Source organism: Tribolium castaneum, chromosome 1 (assembly GCF_031307605.1).
Source record: "Tribolium castaneum strain GA2 chromosome 1, icTriCast1.1, whole genome shotgun sequence".
NCBI lineage: Eukaryota > Metazoa > Arthropoda > Insecta > Coleoptera > Tenebrionidae > Tribolium > Tribolium castaneum.
This window is the reverse complement of record NC_087394.1, coordinates 36,104,037-36,125,824: the sequence shown is the minus strand read 5'-3', so window position 1 is coordinate 36,125,824 and position 21,788 is coordinate 36,104,037. Positions and strand designations below refer to the sequence as shown.

Below are 21,788 nucleotides of genomic sequence, written 5' to 3'. Positions count from 1 at the left end.
GTAGTTTTTGTAATATTTAACTGTATCCATACTTTTCAGCGGCCCTGTATGTGTTGGTCCAACGTACTCACACTGTTAAAAGAATGAAGAAGAAGAAAACCAAAAATTACGTGAAATACGTAATTTTTTCTATTAACCTGTTTTTCGAAAGTACAAAAGCGTTCAATTTAAACTATTTAAAAAAATCCTTGTCTAAAATTTATAATAAATTTTCCCATCTCGATGTATGTGTTTCAAGTTTTAGGGTAATAGGTGAAAATACTTGATTTGGAAAAATTTTCCTCGGTATAAAAACACTCGAAAATGTTAAGTTTAGTTTTTTTATACTTTTTTATTTGTACAATAAACTTTGTTAACAATACATTTACATTTATTATTTTTGTATAAAACACTCGTACAGTGGTGGCTTTTATCATAAAATCTCACAGTAAACCTAGAATTTATGTACACAAACGTTACTCTTTCAAATAATCGTTATCTCTAGACTCCAGATCGGAAGAAATCAATTGGACTTCGGACGTAGTCCGCTTAACCGACATAGACCTCATTTCTTGGTAAGTACGAAGTTGTAGATAATAAAGAACACAAACTAAGACGAGCGTGATTCCAATCAGTACAAAAATCCAGGCATTTGCACTGCTTCCGCCCATCTCAGCCCTAATCAAACTGTCTTTGTGGAAAGTGTGTTTGTTCTTTGGTAGCGCGTCCGTTTGCACACACTTGACGGCATTCGCCTCATTTCTGTACAAAATAAACTTGAAATTATCCTCGGCAAAGTAGTCCTCCATTTCTTTCTCCAGCCCGCAGGGCAATAAGTTATCTTCCAGATTCAAATAGGAGATTTTTGGGAGTCTAGATATCAGCCGGACGTAATCAACGTTTGATATATTGTTGAAGGAGAAGTCCAGCGTGTCCAGACTGTCCAGTGAGAACACTCCGGTGATCTCAATATCCTCGATAACGTTGTGCGAGAAATTCAATACTCTTAGCTGGGGCAGGCCCGAGTAAAGCCCCGTCTGGAATATAGATAACCTGTTGTTGGAGAAGTTCAAGTATTGGAGATTGTGCAAACTTTGCAGCGTCTTCTGGGGCACTTCCGCGACGGCGTTGTTGCCCAGATCTAGGATTTCCAAAGCGTGCAGTCCTTTGAAAGACCCAGCCCTTACGCCACTAATGGCATTAAACGATAAATCCAAACGTCTTAATCGACTCATCGAGTAGAATTCTGACGCCGGAATTGTCGTTATGTGATTAAACTTGAACCGAATCTCCAACAGCGACGTCAAATTATCAAACTCTTTCCCCGTCAGCACGGAAATTTTATTATAGCTCAGATCCAACAGCCGCAGACTCGTCAAATTATTGAACACCCCGTTGATATCACCGATGGCATTGTAGCTCAGATCCAGCTCCTGCAAGTGCACCAAGCCGTTGAAAGCCGACGTGGCGATGCTTTTAATCTCGTTGTGTCGCAAATTCAGCTCCTCCAAGTTGATCAGTTCGAGGAAACCGTCATCGGATAAAATACTGATTGAGTTATTTTCCAAGTCAACGTAGGTGATTTTCTTGACTCCGGTGAACGTTCCGGGATAGATGGACTTAATAGCGTTGTTGGCGAGGATCAAACGTTGGAGGAAAATCAAACCAACGAAGGCTTTCTGGCGGACGGTCTCGATGAGGCTGTTGGTTAGGTCGAGGTTTTTGATTTGGTTGCCGGAAATATCGAAACTTCCGGTTTCGAGAGTGTGGAGAGAGCAGTTTACACAGCGGAGGGTTTCGTCCAGGTGGTCGAATCGGTAAGGGGTGTTCTTGAAGTAGCTGGAGGTGGCGTTTACGCAGGTGGCGGTTAAAGAGCCTCGCTCACCGTAGGAGCATTTCATTAGGTCAAAGTTGCTCATTCGAAGGTATACACAAAGGGTGTGGGGAAGGGCCAACACCAGCAGGAGGGCCAGAGAAGGAAACTGAAAAAGTTCTATTATCATCTATTCAAGAAAACCCTAATCAGTTGTAAAAAGACTGAGGGCCTTTTCATTTGCGTTGACTCGTCATTGCTGTTACTTAATCAAAGGGAATACAAGACCACGTGGAAAAATATAGGCAGATGGGAGTATAAATCGCTTTAAATACTTTTCAGCATTTTGATCAAAATGTAGCAATTAAAGAAAAAAAATCGGCCTACTCGAGGATTTTTTGAAAAAATTACTAAAACAAAAGTATAAATTTTATGCGTTACTTCTGGTACAGTCATCTGTATATTTTATCTACATCCTGTAATTGATTAAGTACATCTAAGAAGAAGTAAGTTTTTTAATAAGTAAGTACTATGCAATATTTTTTCAATTTAAGAAAAATATTTTTTCGTATGTACCACATTGTTCAATTAAACATCCCAAAAAAAGTGTTAGCAACATTTTTCTTCACGATTTTAGTTACAAACAAGTATTCATTATTATTATTATTATTTTTATTTGTTATTATTATTATTATTAAATTTTATACAAAGCGTAATTCATCATGCAAGCTTGTCAGGTAGAAATATCAATAATTTCATTAATAAACAATCTAAAAGCCACAATATTAAAGATTTTTTCGTCAAAAAGAATGAGTTAAATATTAATAGGTACTGAAAATTAATAAACTTAATTAATTACCTTTTCAAAAAAGTAAAAAAGCAAGACGTTTTCATCGTTCGTAAATTTTCTCATACTTTTTCCTTAATTTCAAAATTTACGAAAAATAGTATATTCCACACGTTAAGAAAAGTGATTTTTCCATGTTGTGTAAAATTTACAATCGTTTTTCTTAACTTAATAACCTAGAACAATATACTATTTTTAGAAGATTTGTTTCAAGTGAGAATAATATTATTGGCATTTTTCTCAATTGTGTTCAAAAACAAAAACACACATATATAAACCTAACTGAGTACAGTTTGGTAATAGCTTGTTTTATGTATTGATTAAATGAGTGGAAATTTTATTTTAATTCTTTATTTCAAAAATTAAACCTACTTTTTAAATATTATATGCAGATAAATCAGATTATAATGTATAATTTTCACTTTGAGTAAGTTTTACATTTAATTACATTTTATATATTTTTTCAAAAAGTTTTTTTTTTATTTTAATAATCAAAACCTTTCTTATTTCGATGTACAGTTATGAAAATTCTGTTAAAATTAAATTTTGGATTTGTACATAATAATAAAGGAAGTTAATCTTTCAGTTATCAGTGATTTGTTTATTCATTTAATGTGAGTTTTCTCAGTAATCTTTAGCTCACCACTTATTACGAAATTTTACAATTTTTATTTATAATGCGCGCGTAATCTCTGGTAAAGTAAATTAATTTTTGGGAAGTATCCCAGGAATATTTTAATTTTATTTGAACTTGATAACATGATATGTGCGTTCATATTTACTATGTTAAATAAACTCACGAAAACCGGGTCAATAATCTTTGATAAGCCTGTGGTAGATGCTGCAGTTGTAATTTAATTTAATAAAAATAAAGATGAGTGTTTATGCGAATTTTATGTCGTTTAATTAGGATCAATAAATTATGCTTAATCCTCTATTACCTTGTTGCTTAATTTTTTTTTTATTTATTTATTTATTTATTTACCAAGACCTTACTTTAGCTGGAACTCAGTGCTCTTGTAATTTTATTTTAGTACTAAAATTTTCATGAATGGAACAATAAAAAATTAATTAAGAATGTTATGTTTAAGCATCAAATAACAAGTTTAGTAATAATTCTGCACATAGTTAGTATTATAAAACAATAGGTAATAAAAATTTGTTGCTCTTTTAATGTTGACCAAAAGTTTGTATTTATTTGAGTCCAATTATTTAACAGGCCAAGAAGTATTGTGGAAATCTAGTAACGTATGTGTTAAAAAGTTAATACCCTGTAAAACTCAGAAAATGTAAGTGTTTTTTAATGCTAAATTTTAATTTTCTTTAAAAAACTGTGATAAAACAATAATTCTGGACCCTAAGGCAAAATTTTTACAATTTTTATCAACATCTAAGTCATTTTGTTTAAAGAAATTTCTTTACAGAAGTGTAAAAATTTGGGTCATTTTTTTTTCCTATGCATTTTTCGGCACCTTTATTTATTAATTTTTAATTTTAAATTTCAAGAAACGTATTTGTATCTTGTTATTGTCCAATTTTCTCATTATTTACGTAATCTATATAATTTTCAAAAAATAATGCAAAATGTTTAAATCACATTCCCGTGATCAAAGATTAAGAAAAAGCAATGACCATAAAATGATTTTTTTTGTAAAACTGTAATTCATCATCACCTTTGACTCTTTTATCTTGGGTTCACATTGTTTACCAAAGAATATTCTCCGTTTCATTTAATAAAATAAGTTTTGAAGCGTGTATTTTGAATAAGAAAATTTAGCCAAAAATAACTTACCTTGAAACTGTTCATTTTAGCCAGCACCGACTGTGTCAAAAGTTGCACAAAACCACTAATGACACTGGGAACGTGTAATCAGACAATTCAGCAGGAAGAAAGAGTGATAACAGGCTAATAGAATCTGTGTATCATTTCCGAACGATCCTCTAAACGAGAATGGACTCATTTGTTGCGTGTTTTGTTAAGAACATCCATCGTTTGCATTAATGCTCCGTATTTATAATAAACAAATGTTATCTCGATAAACTCTTGGAAATTTCTATTTGAGTAATTGATATGGGAATTGTTTTGTTGGGCATACGAAGACGACAGAATATTTCCCCTTAAACTCACTTTTAATTCCATCAAATGAGAGTAAAGGACGCAGGTAAAGAAAATTTATTCCTTGCACACCTGAGAAAATTCGAAAAGCTATGCCAAATTGGTTTTCCAATATCTGGCAAGTTTAGTGAAATAAGGAAAACGTTCCAATATTTTACCAAACCCGGAAAAGCGCATTTAAATTCTTATCCCCAAGTTGATAATATTAACGCTATCATAATTCAGTGACCAGAGAAATGACATATTATTAAAAAACTACGATAATGTCCACATTTGGTAACATTGGTGACCTGCGATAAATGGACACAGTTGAGTCACAAAGAAATGACAAAGATGTTGGCAAATATTTGTCAGAAAAATTCCTGAAAATGCACGAAATATTTCATTTGTTGGCTGCTCGATGGCTTAAAAAATTTCGTGCGGTCGCCTCGCAATTACTGATATTCTTTTGAATGGCAGTGAAGTGCGAGTCATTAACGATTTGAAACTCATTCATCCTCGCTGTCTTTTATGGTTCATGTTTTTAACGAGTTCGCTTTTAAATTCAAATTCTGCACAATGCTGGACGTAAAAGAACTGGTATTTCCAGGTCTGATGGCAGTCAGTAATTTATCAATCACGTCATTTAATACGAAAATGTGGTAATTATTGCCATAATTAATAATAAAGTATACCAAGAAAATTATTATCGTTTGAATGGTATTTTACAAATTGCAGAGTAAAAATTGTTAATTATTTAGAGAAATAATCCGAATTTAAAACCCGTTTGATTCTAGCAGTCTTACTTTTACGTATAATAATGTTTTGAAGCATCATTTTACAAAAAAATATTTGGTTGTAGCAAAAATAACTCAAAAATAACGTATCTAAATCAGAGTACAAATCTACTGAGTGTCTACTAATAATCGCACAGAGCTCATTTCACACAGGTTTTCTGTAAAATCCTCTGTATTTCTCTGTAAAATCAATTAGTTTTTATTAAATAGCTGCAAAAAATTGTTATTTCTTGTGAAAACTAGCGATGCTTGTAAATGTCGTTTTTTGAAAAAAGTCCAATAAAAATGTCGCTAGCTCACAAAAAAAATAATTAAGTAAAAATTAAAAAACAAATAAACGTAATGTTGGAACAAGCAAAATTTTTATAAAAATTTTTTGCTCGAAAACATCATTGATCGTTTTAGAATAACACTAGAAAGCGTAAAATTTCGGTTGATTATTTTTTTCAAATTTTTAATTTAATTGACATGTACTCTAAGGGCCGGTTTACAGAACATTTCAATTGCAATCAAATTTTAATTCGTAATTAGCTTAACATTGGTCAATGCTTTTTAAATGGCAACTTTAGTTTAGTTTAGTTTTGGTTTAGTTTAATTCTGGATTAATTTTAACTCTGCTTTCTCAAATTTCTTAAAACCGAGCCTTATTGGAGTCGTTTAACAGAACAATTTAATTGCAATCAAATTTTAATTCGAGATTAACTGGACATTTGTCAATGCATTTTCAATGGTAACTTAATTCAAATCAGTGAAGGAATTAGTTTACTTAATTTTGAATTAAATCCTAAATTCTGTAAAACGGCCCTTAAATAATTAATTTTTTATAATAAAAAATATAAAAATTCTGAAAACAAATCACATACTTTTACGTGTATAGAAAACTACAATTTAGCAAAAATACTCGTAAATACTTCTACTAATTCTCAAAAACTAATAATCGCCCGCACAGAGTTCAGCGTTTGCTAAAAAATCCTTTGTACTTTTTTCTATGCATATAAATTTTTTCAAAATTTTTCCAGAGTTTCTTATAATTAAAATGAATTAATTTCTATGAAGTTGCTGCAAAAAATTATTTATTTCTTGAGTTATCTTTATCTGAAAACAAGATGTCTAAAAGTTGTTTAAAATGATAAAAATCCGTAAAAGATGTTACTAGTTCACAACAATTACTAAAGTAGAAATTAAAAAAAAACAAATAAATGTAACTTCAATGCAAGCAAAACTTTTATAATTTTTTTTATTAAAAAACATCATTTACCGTTGATTTAGAACATTAGAAAGCGTACAATTTCGATGAATAATTACTTTTAAATTTTTAATTCGTATTAAATATTTTTAGTTATAAAAAAGGCTAAAAAATTTTTGAAAAAATTTATATAGTATAAGAGAAACATTAGGTATATAATAGCAAACGGCGAATTCGGTGCGACTATTAGTTTTTGGAATATAAAAAGAAAGGTACTTTTAGCAGACATACCCTGTATGTACCGTCCGATGTACTGTAGTGGCATGTTTTAAGAGAAGCAATTTGAGAAAAAATAATAAGAAAGCTGTAGTTTATATGAAAATAAATGATAAAAACATTTAAATTAACTTTAAAACTCACTCGTTTAATTGGCTGCCTACGTCTATTACAATTCATTGATTAAAACAAAATTGAATGCAAATTCCAGCCATTAAAGTAAATTTTTTGTTTTTGGTTACTTCTTGTACAAAGCTTGACCAATTAATTTTTGGAATTACATGATTTGAAAAAATGTCATTTGTCTTTGTCACATAATTATTAGTCATGGGCTGCATTTGGTGAAAATAAAATATTTATTTTTTAACATAAGATAGAACAATAAGTAAAAATAATAAAACGATCCGATAGGAAACACATCCACATTCGAAGAATAGAGATTTTATCAACTGTTCAAGTGGTGTTTTACCAATAATGTTTGCAAAATTTCTCAAAATCGCTCTATTCATAAATTTGGTGCTATGTAAACCACCCAAAAGACTTTCTGACACAATTCCTGCAACTTGTCACGTGAGTTGAAACATGTAACATGTCAGCGATTTTTACGTCAATAATTTTGCAAGGCTTGTCATCCCATAGCTCCAGAGAAAATAAACATTCATTTGGTACCACATTCACATGATGATGTAGGGTGGGTTAAAACAACAGAACAATACTATTATGGCTGTAAGTAACCATCCCTTAAAATAACCAAGTATTAGTGTTTTTTGTGGTAGCCAAAAAAAAAGTCCAGTTTGCTGGAGTCCAATACATTATTAGTTCAACAATAGAAGCCCTAAAACGCAACCCTAAGCGCCGTTTTATTCAAGTCGAGTCAGTTTTTTTTTCGAAATGGTGGCAAAACCAGGACGAAACTCTCAGACAAGAAGTGATCGAAATGGTCAAGAGAGGCCAACTGGAAATCGTCAACGGTGCCTGGACCATGAACGACGAAGCTGATACGAATTATCAGTCGATCATCGACCAGTTCACTTGGGGTTTTAGGTTTCTGGATGATAATTTGGGTAAATGTGCCAGACCTAAAGTGGGCTGGCAGATCGATTCGTTTGGACATAGCAGAGAACATGCCTCGATTTTGACCCAAATGGGCTTCCAAGGCTTGGTCATTGGTCGACTGGACCACAGGGATAAAGAGAAAAGGCAGCAGGAGAAGAATTTGGACTTTGTGTGGCAAGCTAGCGCCAATTTGAACAATTCGGCGATTTTCACAACAATGTTTCCCGAATTTTACGTCAGTATTGAATGCTTTTGCTTTGATATACTCTGTGATGACGAAATGATTAACGACGATGTGAAAAGTCCCGAATTTAATTTGAACGAAAAAGTAAACGAGCGTTTAGTGTAACTTATTAATGCCCAGTTGCCTTTAAGGTCTATATGTTTTCGCAAGCAATGGATCAGTTTAAGGAATACTACAAGACCAATAATATTCTATTACCGATGGGTGGCGATTTTACGTACCAAGCAGCCGAGATCAATTTTTCCAATATCGATAAACTCATCAAGTATTCAACTCATTTCATAACAAATTGATAAAAAATTACGATTTTGTAGAGGGTTTCAGGGACATAAGAAATATAACGTTTTCTACTCAACTCCTTCGTGTTACATTGCAGCTGTTAATGAAGAAGTTAACAGAAAAGGGATTAAACTGCGAACGAAAACTGACGATTTTTTTCCATATTCTTTGACAAGAGACGCTTTCTGGACTGGATATTACACATCAAGACCCACTTTAAAACGATTTGAAAGGGTCGGAAATAACATTCTTCAAGCAGTCAAGCAATTAACCACGTTCTCCCGAATCAAAGGAAAGGATAAGTCATATTTTATTGATAATCTACGTGGTGCTATGGGCATTATGCAACATCATGATGCTATAACTGGTACTGAGAGAGAGGCAGTTGCTAAAGATTACGTCAAAATGCTCAATAAAGCAATAAGAGAGGCGGAAACACCCATTGGAATGATCATTGGGTTTGTTATTGGAAGAGGCCGGGTTTTTAGGAAGCTAAAAACTTTATTTAGGTGCCAAAAAAATCTGGTAATTTTGGATAAATTTTCTATTAACTGCTACTACAAGAAAAATGAAAACATAATTTTTTACTTAAATATTGTTCCAAATTGGCTGTTGTAAAATTAGTTAAAATTTGTTAAATTAGAGTAATGTTATTTTCAGAATTTTTTGTATAGTTTGTCTGTCACTAACTACTTTTTTCAGGTTTGTAAATCTTCAGAAGAAGTTAACACTAAATTGACGTTTTGAATAAAAAAGCAAAAAAAAACAGTAAAACATTAAAATTCTGTAAATCTAAGTGACTGAAAGAGTGATAAATTAAAAACCTATAGAACTGAAAAGTAAGAATATTAAGAAATTAGAAAACTGAAATTATAAGACAGTGGAACAACGAAAAACTGAAAAATTTAGGAAACGAATATGAAGTATGCCAAATTTAGTAACAAAAAAGCTATAATGCAAAGAATAAACTTCAAAAAAAAAACTCTGAGATTGAAAAACTGGACTGAGAACATCAAAAATTAAGAAGTTAAAAATTGAATAACTTGAAAAAGTTAAACAGAGCAACCAATTTTTTGTTTTTGCTTCTCAAAGATTAGTAAATTGTCTAAATAAAAACACTACTTTCACTAAATTTCAAATGCCCAAGTTTATAACGAGATGTTTTTTATATTTTTATTGGTCAATTATTCTTCCCTGTAATAAATGAGACACCAGTAAACCGGTTTAAGGACCGATTTTTCGTCTTAGGTGTGAATAAAATAGCCGATTCTGCTTAGTTTTTGAAATAATTTAATTTTTTTGACAAAAACAAACTTTTTTTCAAAAACTAAAAATCCTAAAAAAGATGGAAATTCACAAGTAATTAAAAATCTACCTGTCGGTTCGGTAAAATTAATAATTACAATTATAATAATTAAAATAAATATATTCTTAAATTCAAAATTAACAACTGGCGAAAACTGCAATTTTGTCATTTTATTAAAATATCAGAAAAAAAACTTCAGTAAATTATTTTTTTATTCCAAAATCAGGGATGATACAAAAATTGTTTAAAATTAAACAATAATTTAATACAGAATTAGAGTATGCATATTAAATGCATAAATGAATGAGGAAATAAGGAAATGCAAAAATTAAAAGTTCAAACACTGACAAAGAAACTTTAACGCTAAAAAACTTAAAAAATTCTAAATTATGAAGAGCAAAGAGGGTAACTTAGAAACTGAAAAAACTATAGAACTGGAAAAGAAAATAAATTAAAACATTAGATTCTGAATAAAAAAACATTACAATAAGAGACTCAAAAAGTAAAAAACTTAAAAACTAGAATAGAAAAAAAAAACAAAAAAACAAATTCTGTAGATCTAAGGTGACTAAAAGAGTGATAATTGGTAATTAAAAAATTGCAACGTAAGAATATTAATTAGATAAGACGGTAAAACCACGAAAAATTGAAAAAAATTGACGAAATGAATAAAATGAAGAAATTCTATGGGGAAATTAAGAAACTAAAAAGCGGTAATACTGGAAGTCAGAAAAACAAAAAATCGTTAAAAGTAAAATAACTATGAAATTGAAAAATTTGATGGAAAGGTTTTAAACTAAATACTAATAAAGACATTGAAAAAAAAATTAGGAAGAATAAAGAAACTGTAGGACATTAAAATCATTTAGAATACCACAGTTCAGATTAGGAAAAATAAAAAAGGTGTCAAATATATTCATTTTTAACAAAACAAATTTACTCCAGATTTCGAGAAAAGCCCTTAAAAGTTTCCAAAAACCCGGTCCCTAGTTATTCGAACGTTTAAAAAAACGAAACGTTTTAGTGATCTTTTAAAGAAAAATTTACATGAGGTTGATTTACATTTAACGACTTGTTTGTTGGCCAATGTTAGTATCTGTGAGACTACCAAAAAGGCCAAGTTTGTGGTGACTGTCTACAACCCTTTGTCACGTTCTGTAAATCACTATGTTCGACTACCCGTTGAAGGTACAAGTTATAAAATTACGGGACCTGACGGTGAAGAAGAATACGACATTTTTGAAAGCATCTCTTCTTTTGACTACATCACCGAAGAAACGAAACCAAGCGCCAGAGAACTAGTTTTCGCAGCCAGAAACATACCACCACTCGGCCTAAAATTGTATTATGTTGAACTAGTGGAAGGTTTTGATCATTTACGCCCTTTCGAGCACGTCACAGATGAATATTACGGATCTGAGGTAATTCACTGAATGATTTAAGCGTTTGAAACAATTTGTTACTAGTGTGATGGTTTTACAATTGATAACGCTTCCGGAATGCTATCTTCTATAACAATAAGAGAACTAACATTGAACATTACTCAAGAATTTTTTTATTATTCCGGTTATAGTAAATTCCGCCCTTCTGGTGCGTACGTTTTCCGGCCACAAGACCCGCTACCAAAACAATTCAAATCACGAAAAGTCACAGTTAAAGCCGCCAAAGGTAAACTTGCGGATGAAGTTTTACAAATTTACAATTCAGAAGTGAGTCAAATAATTCGCGTTTACAAAAACGGCGAAGGTTACGTTGAATTTGACTGGTTGGTGGGAAATTTACAAACGTAAGTCTTGGACTCCCAAATTGTTAAAAAAAATTAATTTACGAGCTTAGACATGGATTAGGGAAAGAAGTGATCACGCGTTTTGAGGTGCCAGGTTTGAAGAACAAAGGAGTTTTTTTCACTGATTCAAACGGAAGGGAACAAATCAAACGAGAGTTGAATAAAAGAAGTGATTATGAGTACGATCCAAGGAATGAACCGGTGTCTAGTAATTACTACCCAGTCACGTCAAAAATCGTGATTAAAGACGTGGAGAATGATTTGGAAGTTGCGGTTTTGAACGATAGAGCCCAAGGTGGTACGAGTTTAAAAGACGGAGTTATTGAATTGATGGTGCATAGAAAACTTGTCCGGGATGATGGGTATGGTGTTGAAGAAGTGCTAAGGGAGAGGGAGTACCATCGTGGGTTGTATGCAAGAGGGCAACACTACTTGGTTTTTGGTTTTGTTGGCAATGATGTTAAAACAGGTACAATTATTTTAACAATTTTGAATATTGTAAGTGCAAATTTTTAGAAAAATCCATATCTGCGTATGAACGCGACTTAGCAAATCAGAAATTGTTGGCACCTTGGATCCTAGTTGCTGATGCTACGAAAGAAAAAATAAATTCGTTGGAAAAAACACGAAAATTGATTAATTTTCAGGTACGGCTAGTTTGTGACCGAATTTGTATAATTATTGGGTTTCAGTTTAACGGTCTTACAAAGTCACTTCCGGAAAATGTTAAGATTTTGACTTTGGAGCCTTGGCGGGACAATACTTACATTTTACGGTTGGAACACACTTTGGAAGAAGATGAAGATTGGGTTTTGTCGCAAAAAGTTATCGTTGATTTAGAAGTACGTACGTAAAAGTTTAATTTTTTCTGTTATATTTATTTCAGAACCTTTTCTCGACTTTTTCAATTTGTGAAATTGGCGAGACAACGTTGGGAGCGAATCAGTGGTTAGGTGACTATGCAGAAGAAGAGAAATTGATATGGAATGACAAATTACCGACCCCTTGGACAAAATTGAACCCGAATGATCCTCTCAAAATCGAATTAAATCCAATGCAAATAAGAACGTTTTTAATAAAAGTTGACACAAAATAATATTTTTTCGTGTAATAAATTTATTATTCAAGATATTTTGTTTTTATTTTATTCCATTTTACATCGTAAAATAAAAACGTTCAAATGAAGTGAGTAAATATGGAACACCTATTATACGAGAGCCATGCTTTTGTTGCTGCATTTCCTGTTTTAAAGAGACTATTGTATTCTATTGATCATTCAAGGTTTGATGAATAATGTTCAAATTAAGCACTGAAGAAGAAACTAAACCCGCTTAAACCGTGTTATTTTTTCCATTTTTATTAGCACAGAAATATTTTCACGAAAACTTTTTCGGATCACAAAAAATGTCAGTGTTATTTTACAACTAGATGTTTAGCAAAATTCAAAAGCTACAAATCCATAACTTTTTAGATGGAAAATACGTAAATCTGCATTACATCTGCTAATTATTTGTTCACACTTTTGCCTGATAAAAAATTTCAATAAAATTCTGGAAGAATAAATAAATAAATAAATAAATAAATAATGGTAACGTTACAAAATAGAATATTATATATTGTTATAATTTTGCCAAAATGAGAAAATATTATGTATTATATGGAATATAATGATCCAAAAATGCGTCTGATATGTTTTTTGCTCATCAAACTCGTTTTGTGCTAGTAGAAATAACGTTTCAGTGGTATCAGAAAAATTAAAAATTTTAGAAATAGTTGGAACAGAAAGAAAACTCTAATAAGCGGACTCAAAGTTTAAAGAGCCTACTTAAAAAATGAAAGATCCCCAAGAAGAAGAAGATGGCGTTACAACTAGAACAAAAAACGAGAAACAGAGTTTCTTGAAAAAATAAGACAAGCAAAAGAAGGGAAGCGAATACAAGAAGAAAAAGATAATGCAGTTTTTCGATTTTTAACGTAAATTATAATAAACTAGTTAAAATTAAAGAATCGGTGATTTTTTAGGAAAATATTGCAAAATAAGATCAAAATTATTTAAGGAAAAAATAAAAATTGAAGTTTCGGTGACTTTTTTCTAAATAATATTGAAAATTGACATTAATTCATTATTCAAATAGAAATAGTCAATATTGATTCTTCAGAGATTTTCTCAAAGCAGCATTCAGATTAGATTTAAAATCATTCAAAAAAATTAAAATCGATGTTCTAGGCAACCTTTTCAGAACAATATATTAAGCTAAAATTAAATAGTTTAATAAGATAGTCAGAATTAATGTTTCAAGAAAATAATACAGTAAAATAATCAAAATAGTTGTGTAACAATTTTTCAGAACAACTTTTTAAACTGCGTTAAAAATAATTAAAAAAATTAAAATTAATGTTACAGGTGATACTTTCAGATCCATAATGAAACCAAAATTAAAATTATAACATAAAAGTGTCAAAATTAAAGAATCAATGATTTTTCACGAAAATATTGGAAAGTAAGATTAAAATTATTTAAAGATAGCTACTAGAGTAAGAATTAAAGCTACAAAAAGAAGAATTGGTTAAACTTAACCAAAAAGAGTTACGAAAAACTTCATTCAACTTTCAAGATCGCTTAGGCCATTGAGTTAAATACAAAATTAAGCAAAAAAAGTATTTTTGCCTTTTCCTTTAGCTGATTTTACTATTTTTAGGACATTTAATCACTATAATCTAATCAATAGATTGACAATACCTGTTATGTTATTTTTTACAGATAAATACATTATATTGTTTAGTTTATATCAGCCTTTTAAATTATACTAACTACATTATACCTACTATACATACTATTTTTATTTTTTAAATTAAGAACAGTCAATTTCCTCCCTAGGCAAGAAAATAACGTATTTTCATGAATTATTAGGAAAGTGGAAAACGATGGTTACTAATGAAGCTATCGAATAACACTGGAGGAAAGCCTCTTCTCTCTCTTAAGTGATTAATTCTTCCCTCCCTTGGATACAGACGGATTCCAAATTTATTTTTTCAGCTTATTTTGTTTATTTAGTTATTGAACAAGCTTTTACTTGACTTGAATTTGTTTTTAATTATGCCTGTAATTGCACATTCCAAAAGCAAAAAATACGAAATTACGTACTGTTTTTGAAAAATTTTTACACGAAAAAATCAACACACAGTTTGAGTTACACAAATTATAGCATCAAACGTTGGACGAAAACAGTATAAAAACCAAATTTCATCATAATTTAGGCTAAATTTAGATAATTAAAAAAATTGCTGAATTTTAGCAACGCGACAAGATGGAAAATATTTAATTTTTATTGATAACTTCAAAGCCGATAACTACTATTTCCTTATGCAATCCAGTTATCTGTGAACTATGATGCTAAACATAAACTTTATTCTCCGCTTAAAATTTATCAATTATCCATGACATATATTCGAAATTAATCTAATGAACAATTTGCCTTCTTCTCTTTGTTCCCCTTCCCAGCCAACTCGGACCCATTGCTGGTCAGTGATTTACAAATCCGGTAAAAGAAGCACCGATAGCATCTAAATTTTAAGTGGCTTTTAGTTAATTTCCATAACAACAATCTTGCCAACATATAAAGCAAAGCAAACATGTAGACTAAATCAGTTCGAACGATGGATCACCGTACACTAATTATACTCCTCTCCTTAAACCTCTTAACTGCTTCCGTTCCTGTGAAGCGAGGAGCCAAAGCCACTTGTAACGTAAGTCTTGAACGTTGTACAAAGACCAGCGTTGATATTTGATTGCAGTCTTGCCATGCCACCGAAGATGGAAAAATAAACATCCACTTGGTGCCGCATTCGCACGACGATGTCGGCTGGCTTAAGACGGTAGACCAATACTATTACGGATCTGGAGGTATTGTAATGCAATTTCGGGCGCAAATAATTGTTTAATTGGTAGTTGCCAACACGCAGCAAGACGCAGGTGTGCAGTATATAATCGCCTCGGCTGTTGAAGCTCTGAAAAGCCATCCGGAGCGAAGGTAACCGGAAAAAATTGTTTCCTAATTTCAAATTCCTCTGAAGGTTTATTCAAGTCGAGACGGCTTTCTTCTGGAAATGGTGGCAAAACCAAAACGATCGAGTCAAGCAGGACGTGGTTGATTTGGTTAATAATGGCCAATTGGAGATTATTAATGGGGCTTGGTCCATGAACGATGAGGCGGCGTCTCATTATCACTCAACCATAGATCAGTACACTTGGGGCTTCCGGTAAATTAGCATAATTTAACTTTGTTTATTTGTGTGTCTCAAGGATTCTGAATGAGACTCTAGGTGAATGTGCAAGGCCGAAATTCGGCTGGCAAATTGATCCGTTTGGACACAGCAGGGAACAAGCCTCGATTCTTGCCCAGCTTGGCTTTCAAGGTCTGGTTGTTGGACGAATTGATTACAGAGATAAGGAAAAGAGGAGAGAGAATGGCAATTTGGATTTACTTTGGCACGCAAGTGCCAATTTAGGTAAAGATGGTTTGGGGGCAAATTGCCTTCCATAAAAAATGAAACAAATTAAAAATCATGACTAAATTGTTTAATGAAATTTATGGTTCGCAATTTTTTTGGTAAACTAAGCAGCTCAAAATTTACTCCGGGCAACAGCTTTTCAAGAGATATTTTTGCTTAAAATTTTAATGGTCAATAAACATGAAAAAAAAAACTCACTCGAGTAAAGTTTTATGGACTTTTATATGCCTTTACTACCCTCTGGAGTTGTTAAAATACCAAGAAAAGTCCATACGATCGATTTTTCGATGTTTGACTTTTTCAATTTTTGTCGCGATTTTGGTATACTTCGGGTACCCGGAACATTTATCGAGAAATAACTCCGGAACTATTAGAGATAACCCTATGAAGTGTATTATCGTTGGAAAGCTCTTTAAATTATCTATTTTTTTCAAAAAAGATTATTGTTCTCCGACTAATAGTTTTCGAGCAAATTGCTGCTAAATGCAAAAATTGGTAAAATTTTAAAAAATTCATAACTAAAAAACTATTGGAAATTTGGCAATTTTCTTGATGCCAATCGATTCCCCGGATCATTTTGCATAGGTATGGATCAAAACAGTTCCACTTTTTAGAATAGTTTAGCCGTAATTGAGAAAATAAAAAAAATTAAAAAAAAGTTAACACCCCCCCCTTAAAATCGGTCAATTTTTAAAGTGTCTCAAAATCAAATGAAACCTATTCTATCTTATAGTTTTTGATGTGCTCTTTACGATGGAACAAACCGTTTTCTTCTAGCTCTTTTAGTTTGGCCGTAATCGGCGATTGAAAATTGAAAAATTTTTTGCGAGATATCGCCTTGAGTCCTATGCCATTTTGTAGAGTTTTTTATTCCGGTTATCTTCCATTTTTCCGTTTCTTGATATGTTTAATAGTTTCACCGTAATTGGCGATTGAAAATTGAAAAAAAGTGAAAATGGAAACTTTTTTTGCGTTTTTCTCGGAAACTGTAAGACTTAGAGAAACGAACAAAAAACCATCTGATAGCGCTTAATTTTATCTATTTTTTCGACCAAACCCGGAGCCGCTCCGGGCAACGGTTCCGGCTACAGAGGCGATCAAAGTTTTGCACTAAAAAAATTCATAAAAAAAAAACTAAAAGTCGTAGAGCACTGCGGTTTGTTCGATTGAATTCTACGGCTCATTTTACATATTATATCAATTTTTCACAAGAATTAAAAATTTAAAATTTTTTGCCTAAATTTAGGGTAGCCATTTGTCATAGTGAAAAATTTTATTCATTAAAAAAATTCATAACTCAAAAACTAAAAGTCGTAGAGCAATGCGGTTTGTTCCATTGGATTCAGCGGCTTGTTTTCTCTATTATACTTATTTTTCACGCAATTTAAAATTTTCATTTTTTTTGCCCAAATTTCCTGAGAATACACACAGTACCTTCAAAGAGGTGAAAAAAAATTTTTTTTTAAACTAACTCCAGCAAATTTTTATGGACTTCCGCATGTCTTAACAACCCACTAAAGTTGTTAAAAGTCCACAAAAAGTCCAAATGTTCGATTTTTTGATGTTTGATTTTTTTAATTTTCGTCGCAGTTTTTGTCGATTTTGGGTACCCGGAACATTTCTCTAGCAATAGCTCCGGAACTATTAGAGATAACCCCATGAAGTGTATTATCGTTAGAAAGCTCTTTAAATTATCTATTTTTTTCAAAAAAGATTATTGTTCTCCGACTAATAGTTTTCGAGCAAATTGCTGCTAAATGCAAAAATTGGTAAAATTTTAAAAAATTCATAACTAAAAAACTATTGGGAATTTGGCAATTTTCTTGATGCCAATCGATTCCCCGGATCATTTTGCATAGGTATGGATCAAAACAGTTCCACTTTTTAGAATAGTTTAGCCGTAATTGAGAAAATAAAAAAAATTAAAAAAAAGTTAACACCCCCCCCTTAAAATCGGTCAATTTTTAAAGTGTGTCAAAATCAAATGACACCTATTCTATCTTATAGATTTTGATGTGCTCTTTACGATGGAACAAACCGTTTTCTTCTAGCTCTTTTAGTTTGGCCGTAATCGGCGATTGAAAATTGAAATTTTTTTTGTGAGATATCGCCTTGAGTCCTATGCCATTTTGTAGAGTTTTTTATTCCGGTTGTCCTCGATTTTTCCGTTTCTCGATAACTCTAATAGTTTCGCCGTAATTGGCGGTTGAAAATTGAAAAAAAGTGAAAATGGAAACTTTTTTTGCGTTTTTCTCTGAAACTGTAAGACTTAGAGCAACAAACAAAAAACCATCTGATAGCGCTTAATTTTATCTATTTTTTCGACCAAACCCGGAGCCGCTCCGGGCAACGGTTCCGGCTACAGTGGCGATCAAAGTTTTGCACTAAAAAAAAACTAAAAGTCGTAGAGCACTGCGGTTTATTCGATTGAATTCTACGACTAATTTTACATGTTATATCAATTTTTCACAAGAATTAAAAATTAAAAAAAAGATCATTGTTCTTCGACTAATAGTTTTTGAAAAAATGCTGATTTTAAGTGTTACAGAAAATTCGGAAATATTTACAACAATGTTCCCTGACCTCTACGTCTCCGAATCCGGCTTTTGCTTCGACATAATTTGCTCCGACCGTAGCATAATCGACGACGAAGAAAGTCCCGAATACAACTTGAAAGAAAAAGTTGAACAGTTTGCCCAAAAAATGGACACTTATGTAAACTACTACTCAACATCAAACCTCCTCATTCCGATGGGTGGAGATTTCCACTATCAAGCAGCAGAAATTAACTTTTCAAACTTAGATAAGCTTATCAAGTAATCATCAATCTATCAAACAAAGTGGGTCCTTGACTGTACACAAAACGATTTTTAGAGGATTCAAAAACCACAAAAAATACAACGTTTTCTATTCAACTCCGTCGTGTTACATCGAAGCCGTTAACAAAGAACTCATCAAAAATTCCAAAGAACTGATTGAAAAAACAGATGATTTTTTTCCATACGCTTCTGATAATCATTCGTTCTGGACTGGGTATTTCACCTCAAGACCCACATCCAAAAGATACGAACGGCAAGCAAACAACGTGCTACAAAGTGCCAAACAACTTGCTGCCTTTTCAAAAGTCAATGGACAAAATTTTGACCAACATCTGGTCGCTTTAAGGGCAGCTGTTGGAGTGATGCAACACCATGATGCTATTACAGGAACTGAAAAACAAGCAGTGGCTAATGACTACGCCCGAATTTTGACCAAAGCCTTGCGAGAGCTGGAAGCCCCAGTTGGTATTATTATTGGGTGAGTATAAAAATCATCAAAGAAATATCAATCGAATTGAAACATTTAGGAACCTATTACAGAAAAACTCCCCAGTTAGTTTAAACCTGACGACTTGTCTTTTGGCCAACGTGAGCATTTGTCAAGAGTCACAACAAGACAAGTTTTTGGTAGTGGTCCAAAATCCTTTGTCTCGAATTGTAACTCATTACGTACGACTTCCTGTTGATGGTAAAAGTTACAAAATAATAGGTCCAGAAGGTGAAGAAACGTATGATATTTTTGATACAATCCACAGTTTTGATTACGTGGAAGAAGACACAAAACCAAGCTCAAACGAATTGGTTTTTGCGGCCAAAAACTTACCTCCCCTTGGTCTTAAACTCTATTACGTCCAAAAACTTAACACTACTACAACTAGTTACAAACCTTTCAAAGAAGTTAAGTCAGATGATGCGTACTTTGGAACTGAGGTTAATTTTTACCTAATCAAGCAAAACCCTAGCAAAGTCACTCGTTTTAGACTAATGGTTTCACCATTGACACTGAAACCGGCAAACTTGTGTCAATAACAATCAGAGGCAATAACTTGGAGTTGACACAAAATTTTTTCTACTATACTGGTTTCAAGGGCAGCAATGGAGGTAGTGAAAATCGGGCCTCTGGGGCCTATATTTTTAGACCAACTCAGACCGAAGCCCTACCTTTCACCACACAACCAATCACTTTTAAAAGTGCCAGAGGAAGTCTGGTTGACCAAGTTATCCAAATCTATAATTACGAATTGACTCAAATTATCCGAGTGTATAAAGGGGCAGAAGATGCTTATGTTGAATTCGATTGGCTTGTGGGACACCTCCAAAAGTTAGTTCGATTTTTTTTGGCTGATTTAACTCAAAATTCATTCCAGTGTTGAGCAAAAAGGCAAAGAAGTGATTACACGATTCACAGTTGATAATTTCACCAACTCTGGTGTTTTCTATACCGATTCCAATGGACGTGAGCAAATCAAACGAGAATTGAACACGCGGAACGATTACGAGTACGATTTTATGGAAGAACCAGTAGCTAGTAACTATTATCCTGTAACGTCCAAAATCGTCATCAAAGATGAAAACAGGAGTTTGGAAGTTGCGGTTTTAAACGACCGTGCTCAAGGTGGTTCCAGTCTGAGCGACGGAAGTATCGAATTGATGGTTCATCGGAGTTGTTCACGTGATGATTCTTTCGGAGTTGAAGAAGTTTTAAATGAGAGACAATACGGACTTGGGATTTACGTGCGAGGTCAACATTTTCTCACTTTTGGGACGACAGAATTTGATGTTGAAAATGGTAACCAAAGTTAGGAATGTTTGTTTTTGTGTGACACTGATTTAGGTACTTCAACACCGGCTTTTGAACGTGATTTGGCACAAAAAAAATTACTAGCGCCTTGGATACTAGTGGCTGATGCTAGTGATGAAAAACTTGATACGTTGGAAAAAGTACAAAATTTGTTGCACTTCCAGGTTGGATAATTAATGTGAAAATACGAATTCTATTACAGTTTATATTAGTTTGAGGGTCTTACAAGACAGTTGCCTAATAATGTGCACATTTTGACTTTTGAGCCTTGGAGAGACGACACTTACATATTACGCTTGGAACACTTTTTAGAAAAGGACGAAGATGCGAAATTATCGCAAGCTGTTACTATTGATTTGGAGGTAAATTAGTTAAATTATCTAACGGATAATTGAACGTAATTTTAAGGGACTCTTTGCCAGTTTCAATATCAGTGACATCGTTGAAACAACTCTGGGTGCTAATCAATTGTTGGATGACTACAATAATGAAGAAAAACTAATTTGGAATGGCATTGTTCGCACGCCTTTAGCTAAATTGGATCCGGATAATCTCTTACAAATTGAATTGGGTCCGATGCAAATTAGAACTTTTATTGTGAAAGTTGCAAAAAAATAACCAATTTTATTGTATTTGAAAGTTTTCGAATAAATGCATTGTTTTTCCTAAACTGTGCTTCTCTGTAATCTAAAGGAAATATTTTACATCACCGCCACAAACAGTGAGTGATTCAGAACCGACTTGCCATTTATCACAGGATATGATTTGAAAAATAGTTGCGACTTTAAAAATAATCTACACCTAACTGACTCTATACAAGAGAACGTATTCTATGAAACGGAAGTAGATAAGATTACCTCTTAACAATTTAACGAATTTCCACTCTAAAAATAAAAAAATCAGCGGTGACTTAAAAAAGCTATAAGATAGAAAAATACTAAAATATGTAGACATACAAATTACTGTGTAGTTCGTATAATTAATTTTGATAT

General features: G+C 32.4%; 3 protein-coding genes across 4 annotated transcripts; 2 read left to right on the top strand and 1 right to left on the bottom strand.

Moving 5' to 3' along the window:
- Positions 1 to 306: 306 nt before the first annotated feature.
- On the bottom strand, positions 307 to 4,611 carry LOC656369 (insulin-like growth factor-binding protein complex acid labile subunit). Its single transcript, XM_962907.5, has 2 exons — positions 4,432 to 4,611; positions 307 to 1,961 (listed from the first exon to the last, which is right to left on the bottom strand). The coding sequence occupies exons 1-2, from the start codon at positions 4,444 to 4,446 to the stop codon at positions 456 to 458; spliced, it is 1,521 nt and encodes a 506-aa protein (XP_968000.1). The 5' UTR covers positions 4,447 to 4,611; the 3' UTR covers positions 307 to 455.
- Positions 4,612 to 4,679: 68 nt separating this feature from the next.
- Positions 4,680 to 12,795, top strand: LOC656452 (lysosomal alpha-mannosidase). The gene is made up of 12 exons (XM_015982601.2): positions 4,680 to 4,801; positions 7,405 to 7,563; positions 7,617 to 7,719; positions 7,770 to 8,377; positions 8,425 to 8,558; positions 8,608 to 9,030; positions 10,903 to 11,299; positions 11,345 to 11,664; positions 11,715 to 12,133; positions 12,181 to 12,311; positions 12,357 to 12,506; positions 12,551 to 12,795. Exons 2-12 carry the CDS (start codon positions 7,468 to 7,470, stop codon positions 12,758 to 12,760), a joined length of 2,991 nt encoding a protein of 996 aa, XP_015838087.1. The 5' UTR covers positions 4,680 to 4,801; positions 7,405 to 7,467; the 3' UTR covers positions 12,761 to 12,795.
- A 2,263-nt stretch (positions 12,796 to 15,058) lies between these two features.
- Positions 15,059 to 21,466, top strand: LOC656534 (lysosomal alpha-mannosidase). 2 transcript variants are annotated; one of them, XM_008198828.3, is made up of 14 exons: positions 15,059 to 15,186; positions 15,251 to 15,411; positions 15,460 to 15,568; positions 15,614 to 15,695; positions 15,739 to 15,924; positions 15,968 to 16,173; positions 18,725 to 18,992; positions 19,051 to 19,473; positions 19,523 to 19,925; positions 19,976 to 20,316; positions 20,363 to 20,784; positions 20,830 to 20,960; positions 21,009 to 21,158; positions 21,205 to 21,466. In XM_008198828.3, exons 2-14 carry the CDS (start codon positions 15,322 to 15,324, stop codon positions 21,412 to 21,414), a joined length of 3,021 nt encoding a protein of 1,006 aa, XP_008197050.1. In that variant the 5' UTR covers positions 15,059 to 15,186; positions 15,251 to 15,321; the 3' UTR covers positions 21,415 to 21,466. The 2 variants fall into 2 exon arrangements, with proteins under 2 accessions (XP_008197050.1, XP_008197049.1); XM_008198827.3 differs by having other exon boundaries at positions 15,070 to 15,411.
- Positions 21,467 to 21,788: the final 322 nt, after the last annotated feature.